The sequence below is a fragment of the Solanum dulcamara genome, chromosome 11, assembly GCF_947179165.1.
Source record: "Solanum dulcamara chromosome 11, daSolDulc1.2, whole genome shotgun sequence".
Classification (NCBI taxonomy): Eukaryota; Viridiplantae; Streptophyta; class Magnoliopsida; order Solanales; family Solanaceae; genus Solanum; species Solanum dulcamara.
Window position 1 is genome coordinate 32,045,376 of NC_077247.1, and position 20,031 is coordinate 32,065,406.

The following is a 20,031-nucleotide window of genomic DNA, read 5'->3' on the forward strand; positions in this document are numbered from 1 at the left end:
ATGTAATTTTAAAATATGTTTTCTATTTTCCGCAACGAAAATACAAGTAGACTAAAAAAAAAGTATAAATACAATTGCCCGCCCTCTCTCTGCCCAAAAATTAAGTGGGTGTGACTAGTGAGTAGAAAGGACACGTAAAGGTCTTTAGCACAACAGTTGCTCAATTACTAATAAAAATGAGCCTGATGAAAATCAAATATTATTTATTTTATTAGGAATTTATAAAGTTGGAGTTATAATTGAATTTGAACTTACCTTTTACAAAAAAATATTCAAAATTTTAAATGCTCTTTTTCTAAATATGATTTATACTCTCAAATTGCAAAAACTAGCAAAATCATCTAACTTAATTAATTTATCTGAAACATACAATTAAATTTGTTCTAAAAAGTAATATCTCATAATAAATAATCACATAATGTCATAAATTAAATCCTATATGCGAGCTATAACCTACACGGCAAGGGAAAGATCAAAGGCGAGGTGGGAAATGCCCCACACGAACTAGCTGATTAATTTTTCTTTTTTCTATCACAAGTGGCTTTCTGCTCCTGAACTCTACGGCGAGTTCAGCCACCACCTCCGGATATCTTTTTCTGAAGAGTCAATGTGCTGATAAGGTATGGCAATACTTTTCCTTGGGCGCAGGTCAATCTCTCAATAAGTCTTATTAACTTTACGTTTAAACCTTTTTTTCATTTCAAAATAGCGATACGCTCTACTACATATACAAATATATGTTCTAAAACATGAAATATAATCAAAATGGATCATTTTCATAATAATTTTAAAATTAGGTTAAAATTTGACAAATGAAAATATAGGGAAAGTGAACAAAATTTTGGGTATTTTATCGGTTGAAATTTCAAACAATTTCTTGAGAAAATGGAAATGAAACGTAGAATAGACCTAATACTTTCTTGTCTGAACCTGCACATAGCGAGAGTTTAGTCTACCATTTTATGCTATTTTTGAATTTGTTGCATCATTGATAATTCATGAAAGAGTTCCTTGATCTTTGACATGTCACGAGGACTAGAGTTGCATTTCTAATCCAAAGCCAATCTTGTCTAGAGTACAATTGGGACATTCTCTAATTCTGGGAATTCCTGAAGAAACCACAAAGTTGTCTGAATGTTTCCAAGTAAAACAGTTACTCAAAGATCAATGGTGTTTATACCATTACATGACAATGAAATATGGATAATCTTCCGAAAATGGATGCACCAAAAATATTACACCAGAATTGATCTTTATCGCGGCAACATCCCTCAAGGAAATAAATGAAAGCTAATCTATGGAGCCTCCAAAAACTTGCATAATATCCAAAAGCATCAGACCCTCAGCATCAATTAATCAGCTTCCTAAACCCTGTGGGGGGCAGGGAATGGGGCATCACTATTTAACTTATAACTTTCTTCTTACCAGGTTGTTAGTTCATATGATAGCTACCCAGAAAGCACTCCAAACGGCAGGATTGAAAAACTATTGTTTTGTTTGAATTACCATGACTCTGCCCTTCCAAGACCAATGAAATATCATATCATAATTCTGCGAAGAAACTATTCGAACTCCCAGGATCTTGCCCTTTATTTACATTTTTCTTCTTGCTCCCTGCAGAAAGAGCAAAATAAAAGGTTATGGGGTAGACTACATTTGCGGAAATAATGTAGAGGAATAAACAGCATGGAAACGATGCAAAGAAGGGGGAGTAGGGGACGGGTTGAGCGTAGCTTTTATTCTGTCACCAAGTACCTAACAAGACCTACCATTCTATAATTAATAAGTCTACTAAATAAGGTTGGGCCTTAGTAACGTAATGATATAAGATTTGTTACAGGCCATTGCTAGCCAAGAATGCCAGTTGTCTAGCTCCTTGCACCAGTTAAACTGAATTAATTACAAAGTAATTACCAGGCAAAAAATATTGAGAAGCAATTCCATGTTCTCAAACTCACAGAAAATAAATGAAGCCCCTAAAACATACTTCTCCAATGTTAGGGATGCATCTATAAGTTTCACATCCTCTACGTCAGTGCAAGAACCGCATTGAAACGACAAAAATTGAAAATGACATTAGTCGATGAGCTAATAATTTCACCTCAGACTATCCACTAACCAAACAGTAAAGACTCTAGAAAGTTCACTTGTGCCTTCATATTCTAAATTCTTTAAATATTTATTGATAATCAGTATGAACAGTGTGAAATGGAGGTCTTATTTGAATACATTAATGAAACGTTAATAATATCCGTAATGGTTCCCCCAACCAACAGAACACAAGGAAGCTGGTACCTAATCTAAAATTTGTAAGAAAATTCACAATATGAAAACTTCTTAAGATACTCTTTTATTTGAAATAGTAAGAAAAAGGCATGATGAACCCAGATGAGCCAAGCTCGATACTGTAGCACATATGACTCAACTAGTTCACAACAAATTGGCACATACAAACACTTTGACGAGGGGGTCTATACAAAATCTTTGGGAAGTAAACTCATCAATAATTGGGAATCTCGGGACCTTCGATCCCTGTACCTTATATCTGCCACATTCAAATATTATAATGATATCCTTTACACACATGAAATAATAATTTTTCCATTCAGAGATGTGAAAGATTGTATACCTTTGGAAGATTTTGGAATATTATCATCAACATCCATCCCATCCTTATCACTATCTTCAGCAGTTGAATCATTCTTCGCACCACCCTCAGAATCTTGCACCAACTCATTCAGATCCCACAACTAAATTTGAAAAAGGAGGGATATAGCTATTAGCAGTCCAACTTCCTAAAATTCACGATCTTATTGGAAATTTCATAGGAACTACTGTAGGGGGTAACAGAGAGATTTACGGACTTTCAGTAAATGGTCATGTGATGCACTTCCAAGATACTTTCTATCATGAGAAAAGGCTGCAACATGATAACATACCACGGATAGGAAATTGTCAATATAAGTATGAATTAATTGAAGGATGCATATCTAAGCAAAGCTAACAAATGGAAATGTGAAGCCTAGAAGTATATAGCGGCCCAGACCATACATTGGAACATATACAGATTCAGCCATCACAAATAGACTGCAAAATTTCAATATTTCAACTTAGTCATACCAAGACGTTCAACAGGGTATTCTGAATGCTCGCCAATTGGCTGAATAATCTTGTTCGGTAATATGCCAACCAGGCTACACCAAAAAGAAACATTAGCTCAAGGAAAAGTGAATTTCATTTGTCAAATGAAAATCTAGTCTTATACCACAGTGGAGAGTTCCCTCACCTGATAAGCCCATTCTCACACCCAGTTATTACTCGATCTTCATCAAGCTTATCCAGAAGAAAAAGAAAAAAAAAAATCAATGTATGATTATCAAGTGAATTTCAGGCTTTAATTATTGAGAAAAGAAAATTACAGTATACACCCTTATCAATAAAAAAGTATAATAGGCACTTACTTTCAGTAATGCATCTATAGAGTTCGGTGATAGATCAACAAAACGATCACTGAAAATGACAAGAAGTGGAATATATTGGAATCAACTCCAGACAGGAAGTTCAAGAAGCAAAAATGAGAATAGGAGAGATACCTGCAATCCTTGAAAAATCCCCATGAATACAGTAACAGAGTTCCAGATTGAGTACCACATATTACTTTTCTACCATTCTGATGATAAAAATGGAAACAGTAAATCTTTTTGTTTTTGAGAAGGTAACGGTTGTATGTGTTGAGCACAAATCAGTACAAGGGTTGTACTGAAACCATATATACAAGTGAGTAAAAGAGAGCAAAACCAGTCTACTATACTAACAAGAACCACCTAAAGTGTCTGGGATAAATATAGTATCTTCTGAGTAGACCTGATTGCACCAAAAACACAAAAAAATAGAATACAAGTAAGTTTGATCTTCTGTACTGTATTGCTACTGTTCTCAAAACATCTAGAATTCCTTTCTCTCCAAATTGTCCACCATATGCAAGCAGGAACCATCCCCATCAGTTTCTGTCAGCTGCTCCAGTTCCAGCTGCTTCCCAACTAAGAAAACTTCAGTAATCTTTCTATGCATTGTCCAGGCTATGCCTCTGAGATTAATCAAGATCTTCCATAACTGATCAGTGATACTGCAGTCAGCAGTGAAGGAATAAATGGCCAACTGTTTCCACCTCCTTTTCATATAAGAAACATCTAGAACGGAGAATCAACTTTCTCATGATTAAATTTTCTTGTGTGACCACCCTTTCCTTTGCCAATAACCATGACAAACAGCCAACAACCTTATATGGTATTGTAGTCTTCCATATATGTTTTCAGGGCCAGTTAGTGACTTGGGTTCTGAGCTGGTTTAACATTTTATAAGCTGCACTAACACTGAACTTCCCACAATGGAAACAGTAAATTTAGTCCACCAAAAGAGTTTGAAGCATGTCTAGAGAAAGTATTTTGTCGATAAAAATTGACCAGAAAATCTAAAGAAGAAACAATATAAGATGAAACCCTCTTATTGAGAAGTCTTCGAAGCTCAACAAGAGAAGGTGTAAAGGAAAAGGACATCATATTACAGGTAGAAGATTTATTACCTTCATAACTACCACAGAAAGCAGCTCTTCTTCAGAAAATTCAGAGCGAGTTTGGATCTGAAATTGAGATACCGAAGATGAATCAACTTTTACAGTGAGGAGAACTTATGTCAAAATGATATTTTTTTCATTTTAAGAGCAACCAAAACAATTACATTACCTTACTGCTCCTTAAATTGCATACAGAAAGTGACCCATCACCACTACAGAGAAAAAGAAGATTAGCAATTCAGATAATTACACTAAGTTCTTAACTTGAACCCCATGAGACTGAGCTGCTTAAGCTGAGCCAGACTTAGCAGCACATGAACCCAAAAGTAACAAAATAAAGAGAAAGTATATCATTTTCCTGACTTAAAAGACAAAACATTCTTAAATTTTTGGTGGTTTAGAAAACAAACGCCAGAGTTTGGAAAAATGCAGCACACTGGTAAAATAAATAATGGAGTTCTTGAACTCTAACTTTAGCATTACACATAAACCAAGGATAACCAATTCAAAAAAATCTAAATAAACTATTGACTGAATTTCAAATGCATCAAGTAAACCCTATATCAGGAACCCCTTTCGCCTTTTGGGGATATCATGGAAAACAAGATGTCCAGGATGATAGAGCAACAAAAACTAGTCCACGAAACTGTCTAAAAATCAGATTAATGTACAGAAAAAAATAGACTTGGCAAAAGAACAGCAAGAGTCCTGATTTTCATTTCATTGCTTTAGAAAGATCAATTGCCGTGGTATCTTCTGAACAAATAGAAGATACCAAATTCATTCCTCCTCGCCTATAAGTATAAATCTGTGGTAATTAGTGTAGTACTTCTCAATAATTAAAAATGTGACTAACTCAGCAAATCTACATACTCAAATTCAGAGGTAAAACCAGAAAAAGAGTTGCATATAGCCATTTCCTAGTAAGGATGATCAGAAGTCAAACAAGATGGTGGGGGAGGGGATGAAAGCTTTGAGTGCCTCGTTCTCACCCTTTTCAGGAGATCTCACTTAAATAGTTACATTTTACAATCACTGAGAGCATGCATGCTTTTGAGAGATGCAGGGTCAATTATGTACCTTGTTGCCAATAGTTTCATGGAATCAGCTGCAAATGTAATGTCTGAAATGTATTCTTCATGTGCACTAAAAGAACTGGAGCATGAGCGTTGTCTGGTATCCCATACCTGCAAGATAGATCTTCCCAGATAAGTAGTTTGGAAAGGGCGAAAGGCTAACTAAAACTTAATTGAACTCTATGGTGCTTGGCACAATGAGGCACACATGGCGTGATGGAGATGCCACTAATGTGATCAGTTTCATGAAATAAAAGTATCAACATCATAATGGTTTAGCAGATTTTTTACATCAAATGATTCAAGTTTCTGTTAGTAGCAAATCCGTTAAAGCAAAAAAATTACTGATTGCAATCTTAACACAGCATTCAGAAACCCCAATGAAGCTCTAAATTGTATACTAAGTGCCTGTTTGGGTTGGCTTATTTTAGCTGCTTTTAAGCAGTTTTGAAGTGTTTGAGTCAAGTTAAAAAGTGCTCATAAGCACTTATTTTTAAGCCAAAATAACAAAAATAAGCCAAAAGCCATAAGTTAGAAATTCTAACATATGGCTTTTGAGCCAATCCAAACAGGCTCTAAGTATTCTTATGGCAAAAACATCTGTGTTTTCGTCCATCTTCATTATCCATCCACAGAGTTAAAGAAGAATGAAAAAGAAAACAGTGATCAACAGTCCCAATGAACATGAAGGGGCAATTTTTTTAATGAAGGAGCAATATTAACACGCTATATATTGAGAAATAAGGCACAGAGGCTTGAGCACTTTCTTGTTTTGTTACTTCCTCAAAATTCCTTTTTACAGAATAAGAAAATTCATGGTTACATGGCACCAGGTTCGCAAGGTTGCTGACAAAACAAAGTAAATTATGATAATGGAATCCAGAAAATGCACAAGGCAGACCAACATTTGCTACTTCCTTTTTAAAAAAAGAATAACGGTGGTGTCAATTCAACCTTGTGCATAGTGTGCACCTCAAAACTGTTCCTACTTTCTACAACAGTAAATGAAGCAATCTAATATAGTGCAACGATTTTTTTTTTATCAAGAACGGTACAATTTGAATGATAGAATGTTGACTATTTCACAAGTAACTACAAAAATCCAAATTCGAAGATACAACCAAAAGGATTTACATCTTCTGATTCTCTAATTAACTAAGCCTTCTTTGGGCAGGAAAAAAAAAATCAATACACCAACTTCACCTTAATGCATCCTTCATCATCTCCAGAAGCAATAGTTGACTCGGTCAAATTAACAATTCGATTAACAGCAGCCCTGAATCCAAAGCGACACTTGTGTGAGAAAATCTAAAGAGCAGTACTTTTAATATATGCCTAAATCGAAGCTGTTTCACTAACACTTAATTTATATAGCACTCACCCATGGGAATTCTCCAGGCGAACAATTTTTGAGCCAGTCTCAATGTCTGTTGCAAGAATAGAACAATCTGGAGATCCCGTCACAATTGCTGTACAAGTATTCGATTTAAGAAGACAAATCAAATTAACAATAAGCACTACATTGAAGTAAGAAGAAACAGAAATTAGTGGAAATAATAGAACCAAAGAGAAATCTGGCTCAAGAGGACATCATCCCACGGAGAGAAAACCTTGGTCTTCAGTTTACTAAGTCAAAGTAGAGGAGAGTTCTCTGGTTCACTTTAGTGTTGGTTCATGTCCAACTTATAAAGGGTCACAAGAGTAAACACAGAAACATATATACGAATTACAAGCAATGAACAGCAGGGTATGTTTGAATATATTACCACGGCCCTCGTTGATAAACCGGACAGTTCTACATGATTCGCTATGAGCTTTAACTTCCAACAACCTATAATTGAAACAAACAAAAACTCATTTGCAGAATTCAGAATAACCCATTAAACAAAACCATGAACTGAAAGAAGAAGAAAAAATGGAAATTTATGAATACTTTTGGGCCAGAGAATCAGCATAACGGTACCTGCATGTGACATATAACTTTGATTAATTTTTTCTTTTGTTTGGAGCATCCCAAGACACTAACGCCAATCAATCAATAAACTACAACTCCGAAAAAACAAAAAAAAAATACTTACAAGAGAAGGTCGCCGGTGATGAGTCCAGCAGCAACAAGTTGATCGGATGGATGAAAATCAATGTCAAATGGAAGCTTTCCCAGGTCTATCTCCACAGCAGCCATACTTACCTGACAAAACAAGGGCGGCTCAACCCTAAAGCAGCAGTGGCTTTAGGCCCCAAAAAATAACCAAACCCCCTCCCCCAAATTCAGTTCAAAAAAAGAAATAAATTCGACCAACAGGCAAGATTAAACGAAGAACCAAAAGCAGATGAAGGAAAGAAACAAAATATCCCAAGTAGAATAATACCTAAGTAGACTTGGAAGAAGCAAAATAGCACACTGGAAGAAACAAAATACCCTGAGTAGAATATAAAAAAAAAATTGTATTTATTATTGCTAATCTCTTACTAATTATTATGTAAATAATTTTAAAATTTTATTATCGGTGTAATTATAATTAAAAATCATAGATAATTAAATTTATAGTTATTTTTTATTTCTTAATTTGTTTAATTCACCTCAATTTGAATTAACTATATTTTAATATTGACTTTGTAATCTTCAATTCTTTAAGATATTTTATTAAACATTTCAAGCTCAAACTAATTAGTTGATCAAATAATTAAATTTGAAAATATATTGCCTTACATTTGACCGTCTTCTAATCACTATAATATTAATTTTTTGTAATTAAAAGCATTACAAATTAAATATTATATAAGTAAAAAAATGATACTCTATTGGCATATTTAGTGAAGTGCGGTCTTAATTTATTTTAAAGGGATAATGCACAAGTACCATTTCTAACTATGACCGAAATTGGTAAGACTAATCTAAATTTAATTAAGGTCCTATAACCCCCCCCCCCCCCCCCCCGAATTCATTTTTTTCATTATTCATGCACCTTATTTGCCTACGTGGCACGCTCAACCAGCTTACTTGGAGGAAGTGTAAACATGCGCTGACCCACCTTTTAATTTTAAATAAAATTCTTTTATTTTCCACTTAATGCTATCAAAATGTGTCACGTGAAATTTTATTTTCCTTTTAACTTTAACAAAATCCCAAAAATCTTTTTAACTTTCCAAAACTTTATCCTTTCCCGAAATTATAACGTCATTATCCCGTTCAAATCTGTAGATTTAGACCTTTTTCAGAAATTCAAACGTTTAGATTCAAAATCGATTTTGGTACTTAGTGTTCAAAGTTCAAAGGCTATCTAATCTTGATCATGATCGAGTTCAAAGGTTATTTAATCTTGATCGTGATCGAATTTAAAGGTTTTCTAGTTTTCAAAATAGAAGACGAAAGGTTAGTTTTTTTTAAGTTTTTTTGTGTGTGTTATGGTTAGATTTTTTGGGTTTATGATATGGTATTAAATATAGATTTTGATTTTTCTGTGACATGCTCATTTATTAAGGTTTATGGTATAATGTTAAAATATAGAGGAAATCTTTTTAACGCAACTCGATAGATGATTTGAGTTAGAATTTCTTCATTATTTGTTATTTAGTTGTGCATGTGTGGTTGCACCTTTTAAAATAAAAAAGACAAGAAGACAAAGATGAGTTGAATGTTGTGTTTGTGTAAGATTACTGTAAAGATAGGTTGGATGTTGTGTGATTGTGTCTATATGTGGTCTTATGTGTGGGGTTATAATTACATTAAAAGAATTTATTTTGTCTGTGTAATCACCGTGAAATAACTTAATTCTAGGAAGACAAAATAGGTTAGATATCGTATCTGTGTGTGGTCTGTATAAGGAAAAGAAGGGAGAGAATTCCTGGAGACACTGAAGAAGTATCATGTGGTAATGTTGGACCAGATTTTAAGTTTGATGAGAATTTTATTAGTAAAATAAACTTTAGAATGAAAGCTAGGGGTGGGGGGTAATACACCATATTATGCAAGTTCTAATGCTTGTAACTTTAAAATTGATAAAAATGATAGTTGTCGGTGAAAAAATAAGACTCAAACAGTGTAGAACAAGAAGGAAACAACAAATCACAAATAGTGTCAATTTGATCCCAACAATAAGAAGATTATGTAGCAGTTGGGTATGATTTTTGAAAGTGGAAAAGAATTTAATTGTCAGTCACTAAATATGCATTTCAGAGTGGGTTCAGATTGAGAAATATGTGAATGAGCCAAGTAAAGTAAAGGTAAGATGTTGCAAAGAAAATTACAAATGATTATTATATGCAAGTCTTGACAAAAAAAACTAATAACTTTGTTATTAGGACTTACATTCCAGTACATCTATGTCAGATGACCACTAAAAATTATCTGTGCAACTCTAAATTTTTGGTCAGTATTTTTAAAAATAGAGTAATTGAACAATTACATATCAAAGTGTTCAAGTTGCAAGAGTAAATCAGGAAGAAGTATAAGGTGCATGTTGCTCAGACTATAGCTAGAAGAGCAAAAGCTAAAATTCTGCATGAAATTATGGGTGACCATAATAAGGAGTGTTATGTCGAAGAATAAACGATTGTTTAAAATTAATTTCAATTTTATAGAGAAAAAATCAATTTTAGTAAAAAAGGAGTCGTCACTTAATTTTTTAAAGAAATTAAGAAAACTTAATTTAAAAGACTCTAACAGATTTAAGTCTTAAAAAATTAGAGAAAACGAGTACGAGGTTCATATTACTATTTTAAGAAGGTTTTAGCACTCAAAATAGCCGCTAACATCCGGTTATCCAACGATTTGAAAATTATTTGACTAACTTTGGGAAATATTAATTTAAAAAGAAACGAAGACTTTGAAATTATTTTTAAAAAAAAAAATGATAAAACTTAAACATTTGATTATAATATACATGTATATATATATTAAAAAAAAAAAGTTTATCAATGACTAAATAAATGTAGAAAATCATTTTAAGAATAAATTAACATGAATTGGTTTATCCTTAGGGGAATTCAATTAAGTTAAATCAAACTAATCAACTTCTACGTTAGTATAAACAAACGTAAATAAATAAATAAATTATTACGACCCGAATTAAATATAAATGAATAAAGTATGAAAATTTGGTCCAACACTTAGTTTCTATACGCCTGGACTAAGTTATTGGGTCATCTGCATTTTGGGCCTTAAGCCCAATTCCATTATATATCGCAGCTGTATATACAATGTATTGAATTGTATATACACCATATACAATGTGTTCGTTTCCTGTAGATGTTGTATATCACTGTATATCATTGTATATCACTGTGTATCAGACTGTATATACATTGTATACAGTTTTTATTCCTTGTAGCTGCTGCATATTACTGTATATACACTATATATAGTGTTTTCCCCCTGTATCTATGGTATATCATTGCATATATACTATATATAGTATATATACAGTGTATATAATACTGTATACAATATTCTTTCCCCTGCACATACTATATATCATTGTGTATATATTGTATACAGTGTATATAACATTATTTCTTTACATTAAATTATACACACACTGTATATCAGTGTATACAACCCAATATCAATATTCAAATCATTGATATTACCTTTTTTTCCATGTATCAATTTTCAGTCATTTGATCAAGATGATAGGAGACTCAAAACTCAACGATATGCAAGGATGAAGTCCAAAAGATTGACTCGAATTGATATCACATGCACCAAAAATAAAATTACATAAGCATTTACTCATTTTAAACTAAATCAAGGAATATATCATGGTATTTTGAGTTATTAAATTGATGTGCACCCTAGAATTGACTAACAACATGCTAACTAGCTCAATTTTAAAGAAATAATCAAATCAATTAGACCATGAAGGTTCTAACTAAATATAACTTGAGCATATTTTATTATCTACATTATGTTAAAAGAAGATTTTGAAAACATGAAAACCTATATTGTCAAGGAAAACTACTTGAAAAAAAATAATGAACAAAACTAAGTGTTTTCATTAGATAATCCTAACACATGCTAGCTAATTAATCCTAACACATGCTAACTATAAGGAATTTCTATCACTAATCTAGCTATTCTTAATACATGCTAACTAAGAAAAACAAGACTACAAATCAACTAACTATAAGACATGAAATAATATGAAATAATTAAATAAAATAAAGCTAAGAAAAGATTTTACCTTTTTCCGGGCAGCGAGACTGAAAACGACGAGCGGAAGACGATTTCACTACCACCCAAGAGCTTGACGGAGCTCCAATCCACAAAAAGAAAAATTAAAAATTTAGACTCAAACCTTCGTGGGTTCGATGTTCTAAGAACACTGTTCTTAGCCTAAATTTTGACTTCAATCTCCTATTTTCCTTGAAGAAAAATATAGATTGAAAGTTAGAAATTTTCACAACTTTTAGGCTAGGGATAAGAGTCCAAAATCCCAATCAAGTTAAGAAAATTTCTAACTTTGGAGTGGTTAAAGAAAACCTCTCACTTCTCTCTCTCTTAACAAGAATATGAGCCTTTATATAGGCTCCAAGAATTTTCGATGTGGGAGAATAGGATTTTTCTTCTTCTTTTTTTTTTAGAAAAAACTAAAAAAATTCAAAATGCAAAATATAATTAAACTAACCTAACTAACATTGTTTAGTAAAAAAAATAAAATCTTTTTGAGATGATTTTTGAATAACTACATAAATAGTAATCAAAGATATAGTTATATAGAAATATGTATATTATACTAAAATTTATAAATAGATAAAAATAGTTAAGAATAACATGAAAATATTTTATTTTTTTATAAAAACTAATTATTTCAAAATGTTCAAAATTTAAAGAAATTTGACAGCTAATTTGCGTTGTAGATGGTCAAAATTCGGTGTCAACAAGGAGTTTGGGATAATTCTTGATTATAAGGATAAAGTGGTAAGGTCTAATCTTGAGAGTACTTGTGTGGTGAAGCTTGATAAAGTTAATATATAAGAGCTTTCCACCAAGCTTGTCACTTTTATAAACCTCTTCACTAATTACCTAGTAACTTTGAAAAATGAATTTTCACTAGGGTAAAGTAAAATAAAGGGAAAATAAACTTCGTATGTCAGTATTTAAGCATTTTACATCTGTTTTGAAGCACTCAAGATAGCATTCATATCATGTAGAAAATGTATTTGGTTGGATAATTATTTTTTAAAGAGAGTAGCCAGAGTTCAATTACATATTGCAGTGGCAAGAATGGCAATAACAAATGCTTCCACTTGCTTGGACAATAATGGACATTAAGAACAAAAATAATTTAACTTAATTTGTTTCTCTGTTGCAAGAAGACTTGGAATTAGGAGATGGAACAAGTTTCACTATTCTGTCAAACATGCAGAAGGTAAACATTTCTATTTCACTATTACATTTTGTTGGTTTATTGTTTTTATTTTTTTTTACAAATTAATTTTTGTGATATTTATTATAACCTAGAGGGACTGAATATAGCTATTAAGGAGTTGTTACCATGTGAGGAAAGAAGGTATGCTAGGCATATCTTAGAAAATTGATCAAAGAATTGGAGGCTGTAAAGAAAGAATTTGTTCTGAAAGTGTGGTAAAAATACTTTTGAAGATGAATTCAAAAAAAAATTGAATGACTTGTCTAAACTAGGTAAGAAATAGTGGATGATCTTCTTTACTATAATAAAGAATATTGATGCAAAGTGTATTTTAATTATGAAGTCAAGTGTGATACAGTAGATAATAATATTTGTGAGAGTTTTAATGCTTGAATATTGTCAGCAAGGCATAAAATCATTATCAATGTGCTTGAAGAGATAAGGTTAAGATCATGACTAGACTAACTATGTTAAGTGAATTTCCAAACTCTTGAGTAACCAGCTTCTCTCCAATGGCAATGAAAGTACTGAAGGGCAATATTGATAAGTCAATAAGATGTAACATTGAGTTTAATGGAGTAACAAAATATGAAGTTTTAGATAAATACAAACAACACATTGTGTGTTTGAGGAAAAGGGAATGTAATTGTAGAGCTTGGATGTTAAAGGGGATACCATGTGCACATTCCTTAAGTGCAATGTCGCATAGGCAGTATGATCCACAAAATTTCATTCATACATGCTACTCTAAAAAGAGGTACTTCAATGCTTACTCACACTCCATGCAACCTATGAACAATATGTTAATGTGGCCAGAATCAACAAATCCTCTTATTGCTCCACCAGTGATTAAAAAAAGTGCTAGAGAGGCCTCAAAAATTGAAAAGAAAAGAGACTGGTGAAGCTAAGGTGTCAGATAAATTATCAAAAACTGGAGTAACTAAGACATATAGGTTTTACAATGTTAAAGATCACAACAAAAGAAGATGTCATTTGCTAAGGACTGATGGAGTTGATTGTATTACTAGGAAATAGAATGTTACACCTAAGTCAACTGTTGTAGAACCATCAAGTTCAAGAAATGGAAAAGGAAGGCCAAAAATATTTTACTATTTTGTCAATTATTTTTTAAATTTAATCAACTAACTAATACAATATATGTTTTGTTTGTATATTAAAAATCAAAAAGTAATGAAAGTGAGCCTATTGCAAAAAGAGGGAGAGGCAGATCTAGAAGTACTAATCCAAGTGCAAGTGCATCAAGGGGTGCATCTAGAACCATTGCATCTCCTTCTAACAAAACATCAACATCATTAAGACATGGTACAAGTGCAAGTGCAAATGTATCAAGGGCTGCACCTAGAACCACTGCACCTCCTTCTAACAAAAGACCAAGTGCATCAATATCAACATTACCATCACCATCACCAAGAACGAGAAGTAGTAGAGGAAGGAGTAGGAAAATGAAAAGTGAAGCAAGAGGGGTTAATAATCCATTTGAAAGTTGATTTACATGTTCTCAACGTAGTACCACACATGATATAGGCCATAATACAAATGTTGCACCAAAGAAAACTTCTACTTGAAACACAAACCAATTTAGAAGGTCAAGAGTAACTAAAATGGGTGTGTTTCAAGCTGAAAATGAGTTCAAAACTTTCAATGCAAGTATTGTGATGAGTTCATAATGCTCGTACCATAATAATAACTTCAATTTATATAATTAATCTTTTTTTGTAGCATAGGCTGTCAAGTAGCAGAATATTATCGATGAGACCAAAAAGAGTCTTGAGATCAATAGTTATAACTAGAGATATTGATTTCAAATAAACAAGTGGATTGAAGTGGAAAGGAAATCAAGCAATCACAACAAGAAGGCTCCAGGAGATTAGAGATCAATCAAGACCTTCAAACTTGAATACTTCCTCCTCTTTAGAACCCCGAGACCCATGAAAACAATAATATTGATATCAATGGTGTTTGTTTAGTTCTGCTTTGGTGTCACTAAACTAAGATTGTATTTTGTTTCTTCTTATAAAACATAACGATTTTTTTTGTTTTTTGTTATATGTATGAAATGGTACTGAAATTCTGATATTTAAATGCAATGTTGAAGCTTTATTTTGCTTTTGAATTATGATGTTTCTCTGAAGTTCTATTTTGCTCTTAAGTTGTGTTAGCTTTGTTTTCTCTTAAACTGTGAAGTTGTGAAGTTCTTAATAGCTTCTTTTGAAAATTTTGAGTTTGGTAGTACTCTTAAGAGAACAGAAGTAAGACAATTTTACTCAAATTTAGAAAAGATAACACAAAATCATTCATTCGTTTTCAGAAAAGAGAATACAAAATGAACACATTACAAAAATGAACACAACACCAAATCTATTACATATCATATTATTGCAAATACATTTCATTTTTCTTTAATTTACCTACTTGGATTGGAAAACTAGCATAGATAACAACTACACAAATCATCAAACACCAAAGAATTTTTCCAAAATATCGACATGAGCTTCTATTAATCTTCATATATTTCTTTTTCAAATCACTCATTTCTTTAGTTTTGGGATTAATAAGCTATTCCAATTGCATCTTAATCTCTCGTAATTTTCTTCTAATTCCTTAATCTTATTCAACAATCTCGAAAAAATGAACTGACATTTTTCATCAACTCTCTCTTTGTCTCTCCATCAAAAAAAAATTACAATTCGTGATCTCATAGTGAAGAGAAGATCAAAATATTCACCCCGAATTTTGATCGGACCAAAAAGTCTGCATTTGCAATAAAATGTCATGCTTGTATCGCACTTCAGCATTGATCATTGGATCATTCTCATTCATACACAACTTATTCAATCCGAATTTTGTCATCTCTGACCTTAAGTGAAAAAAAATTACAATAAAAAATTAAAAGGTGTAAAGATAAAAAAATACACAAAAATAACCTTATTTTTTTCAATCAATGACCAATTTGAAAAATATAATATTTGATTTAGAGCAATTTCAAAAAAAAAAATAACGGAGATGGAAAGATAATTAATGAAGATGTAAAAGAAGAAAAAAATAGAGATGGAAAGAAAGAGAATTAATGGAAATGTAAAAAGAAAAAGAAAATGGAGATGGAAAGAGAGAGTTTTCTTTTTCAACGTTCTTATTACATGTGGCCAATTTTTATTACCGCTGCCTCCAACAAATCTTTCACGCGCCTTAACTAAGTGAAGTCACGAAGTGTGCCAGGTAGGCAAATAAGGTGCACGCAATTATGAAAATATGAGTTCGGGAGGGGGACAATAGAACCTTAGTTAAGTTTAGGTGTTTCTTAGCGATTTCGGTCATAGTTAGAGGTGGTACTTGTGCATTATCCCTATTTTAAACATTTTAAGTGTTATAAAACTATATAAGACAAGAAGAAGAGAATAGTAGGGAGAAGAAAGAAGCCATCTAATTTCTTTTGAATGATATTCAAGAATTGGGGGATATTCACACATCAATTACACTGAAAGAAAACATCTTTATTTATAGGAAAAATTGACTTAGTTCCTAAGTAGAATTCGTAACTTTTCTCCAAAGGAATCCACATTATAGACATTCACTATAATACAAATATATTTATAAAACTTTCCAATTGGATGATAGATTATATGGAAAAGACAGATAAAGGAACAACCCACCGGAAGGGCATACCTCAAGGGGCACCAATCTCCCCCGACAAAGATCTATCCCCATTAAAACCTAGTAGATAAAATCAGTGGGAGAAATTCTACGAAAGAAAAAATAGTACACATATCTAATAATACGCATTTTGAATGCCTCATTAAAAATCTTACAAGAAAAGCCCAATGTAACAAAACCTTATGACGGAAAAAGAGTATATCTTGTATTAACTCCCCCCGACGGGAACATCAATCCGAATACTTAAATCTTTGCATCCCAATCTTGTGCACCATATTCTTGAAAATTGTAGTTGGTAAAGACTTTATAAATAAATCAATCATATTATTACTTAAACAAATCTATTGCACGTTGATATCATCATTCTTTGGAGCTCATGAGTGTAGAAAAACTTTGACAAAATATGCTTCGTTCTATCTTTTTTTTATGAATCCTCCCTTCGAGATCAAAAAATTCTGCAAGTTATTCACTTCAACTTCTTTAAGCAAATAATCCATCACTTTTTGAAACCGGTTCAAGATCTTCAATTCAAGACATCACTTGCATAACAATATGAAAGATTTTTGATTGATTTAATCCACATAAAAATTATAAACTAATTTTTTTAAAATCTGTATATGCTTCATGAATTTTGAATCCCTCGGATATTTTCATTTCAATTTTTTCAAGTGAAGATATTTAATTCTAAGTGCATGACATCTTTTAGTATCTAGACTGTAAGTCAAATAAGCTTAATTCTTATCAAGATGTGTCATTTCACTTGATAAATATTTCTATGTCTGCATGCTTTAATAGACTGTAGAATTTAGATCCTCATAATCTTTTACAATATTGCATGCTATATATATCATTTTGTATTGGTTCACAATACAAGATAACTTATTGAGATCTCATCACTTCATTGTTTTCAGGTACTTAAACCTCTCATGAGGTTTTATGAAGTGTTATGTCGTATGCTCTCCAAGAGTACATTGCCTTCTAATTATGATTATATTAATCATTTTCTTCTCCTTTTTCAAGAATTATTTCACTTAGAAGCGATTGGTCTATCATGCTTCATGCATACTATAGACACTGTCCTTCACGGACATTCAATCGAAGCGTTTTCAACTTTTGGTTGCTTATTATCTCCCCCTTATGTTAGACAAACTAACATATATTCCAATCTACTTTGGAGAATCCATCATGATATATTCATTAATCATATACCGTATATTAAAATTATTAGATGAAAATTATATGGTCCCTGACCATAAACCAATTGAGAGGGAAATTAATAATAATTTATTAGTTTGATGCATACTTTTATATGCAATTTATCATATTTCAGATCATGAAGCATTGTTCTCATAAGCAATGATTGACTATTTATTCGAGGCATTTAATGTTACATCAACCTGGATATTTATCAATATTATCAAGATGAATTGTCTTTATTACATATTCTGAAAATTGTGCTTTTAACTCAATTATTTTGCACAAATAATTTTGCGAATGTCAAACTACAAGTTGATAATTAGTGCACATGTGATTAACTTATAGATGCATCTATTTATCATATCACATGATAAGTGAACGAGCCCATATTAACCTCTTATACTTTTCAGAATTTAGGGATTTAGTCCCACCATTAATCAACTTATCATTAGAACAAGCAACACAAAGAATTCTTGAAGATTCTTCTAGTTCTTTAGTATATGTCTATTACTCAGTATACACATCTTCGGAATGACCAAATCGTTCATGCCAATTATTTGCATTAGTAAACTCCAAGTTTATCATGACATGTGTTATTTTCTTAAGTAAATTTTAAATTTATTATTTTGGAAGTAATTTTTAGGTTTATTTCTTCTTAATTACTCTACTTTTTCTGGAGGTGAGTCGTGATCCCACCATGATTAAGTGCACATCCGTATTGATAATCTTTATTTTATACTATCACTTTCACTTTAGAAAATGGATCTCTATCTGTAGCATTTATCAAAAAAAGATTATTCTCTATGAATGAAACACAGTCATCTTAGCATATCAATTTATGATATCTTAGTACCTCATTCCACGTTTATGTGCATTATTTAATCACTTGTCTTCTTTCAGACATATTATTCACTACTACTACATTCGCATAAGAGAATGGAGCAAATTCAGTGGGAGATATTTTATGACCTTCACCAAAAACCACATTATTTTGTTTTAATCATCATTGTAGTGCATTGAAACTTGAACCCAATATCTTACCCATATAAAGGCGTTTTAGGCCTTAAATCAATGAGCCTTTGAACCCAACATCTTATCATCGTGGTGCATCCGGGCTCTAACCCGGTGTCTTGCCCTTTAGGTGCGATAAAAACTTGATTTTATCATCTCATCAATAACCAATGACATAATAATCAAGCATACTAAAAATGATTCTGAAATTGTCCACAAATTTATCAGAAACTTTAAATATAATATTATAATATTTTATTAACAACTTGACAATAATGGTTATATAAAAATATTGCATAACTATAAATATGTATTTGTGAGTTTCAATCAATAACCACACAATCATTACAATAATACTTATTAGTATTAATTTTGACAAGATTAATCATTGCAAAAAATATTTGTACTAGAGTATAGATATTTTTAGAAAATATTTTTTTAAAAATATTTTTAATTAAATCAGAATCAAATTAAATTTGATTCAATAATAATCTACAATCATATAACTAAATTAACTAAGGGGTCAGATCCCGATTCGCAAGTCAGATTCAGGGTCTGATGTCGGGGTCGAATCTCGAGTCGGAAGTCTGACCAATTCAGGAGTCGAAAATTGGGTCGGTCTCTCATCGGATGTTAGGGTCGGGTGGGATCAGATCCTAGTTCAAAAGTCAAGTGCAAGATCGAATCTCAGGTCGGAAGTTGGGTCTCAATTCGAAATTCGAATCGGATCTAAGGTCAAGAGTTGGTGTTGGAAGTGCGGTTCAGAGTTAGGTGTCGAGGTCGGATGTAGGGATCGTGTTTTGAATCGGATCCAAGTCAAATATGGAGATCGAATCTGGAGTCAGAAGTCGGGTCTCGAGTTGAGTCCTAAAAAAAGTGTTGGATCGAAAAAGGGGTTGAGAGTCAGGGTCAAGTCTTGGTTCGGAAGTAGAGTGCCGATTTAGGTGTCGGGTGTTGAGATCGGATATGAGGGTAGAGTCCCAAGTAGGGTGTCAGGAGGGACTCTGAATTAGTCATTATAGTTCATTTTTGTATGATAATTGATAAAGACTAATGTGCAAAGCACGTTCATAGACACTAGTATGACTAAATTAACTAATACTAATTAAAAATTAGTACTCATGTAAACAAT

At 32.2% G+C, this 20,031-nt stretch overlaps 1 protein-coding gene across 3 annotated transcripts; it reads right to left on the minus strand.

The window, feature by feature from the left end:
• Positions 1-1,106: 1,106 nt before the first annotated feature.
• Positions 1,107-8,080, minus strand: LOC129873276 (WD repeat-containing protein 55). 3 transcript variants are annotated; one of them, XM_055948339.1, is made up of 16 exons: positions 8,019-8,080; positions 7,728-7,837; positions 7,583-7,612; positions 7,416-7,480; positions 7,031-7,118; positions 6,853-6,925; positions 5,654-5,760; positions 4,743-4,785; positions 4,583-4,639; positions 3,594-3,670; positions 3,462-3,510; positions 3,287-3,333; positions 3,121-3,194; positions 2,865-2,920; positions 2,630-2,750; positions 1,107-1,614 (listed from the first exon to the last, which is right to left on the minus strand). In XM_055948339.1, exons 2-16 carry the CDS (start codon positions 7,829-7,831, stop codon positions 1,544-1,546), a joined length of 1,062 nt encoding a protein of 353 aa, XP_055804314.1. In that variant the 5' UTR covers positions 7,832-7,837; positions 8,019-8,080; the 3' UTR covers positions 1,107-1,543. The 3 variants fall into 3 exon arrangements, with proteins under 3 accessions (XP_055804314.1, XP_055804312.1, XP_055804311.1); XM_055948337.1 differs by having other exon boundaries at positions 7,728-7,862; positions 8,019-8,053; XM_055948336.1 differs by lacking the exon at positions 8,019-8,080 and having other exon boundaries at positions 7,728-8,012.
• Positions 8,081-20,031: the final 11,951 nt, after the last annotated feature.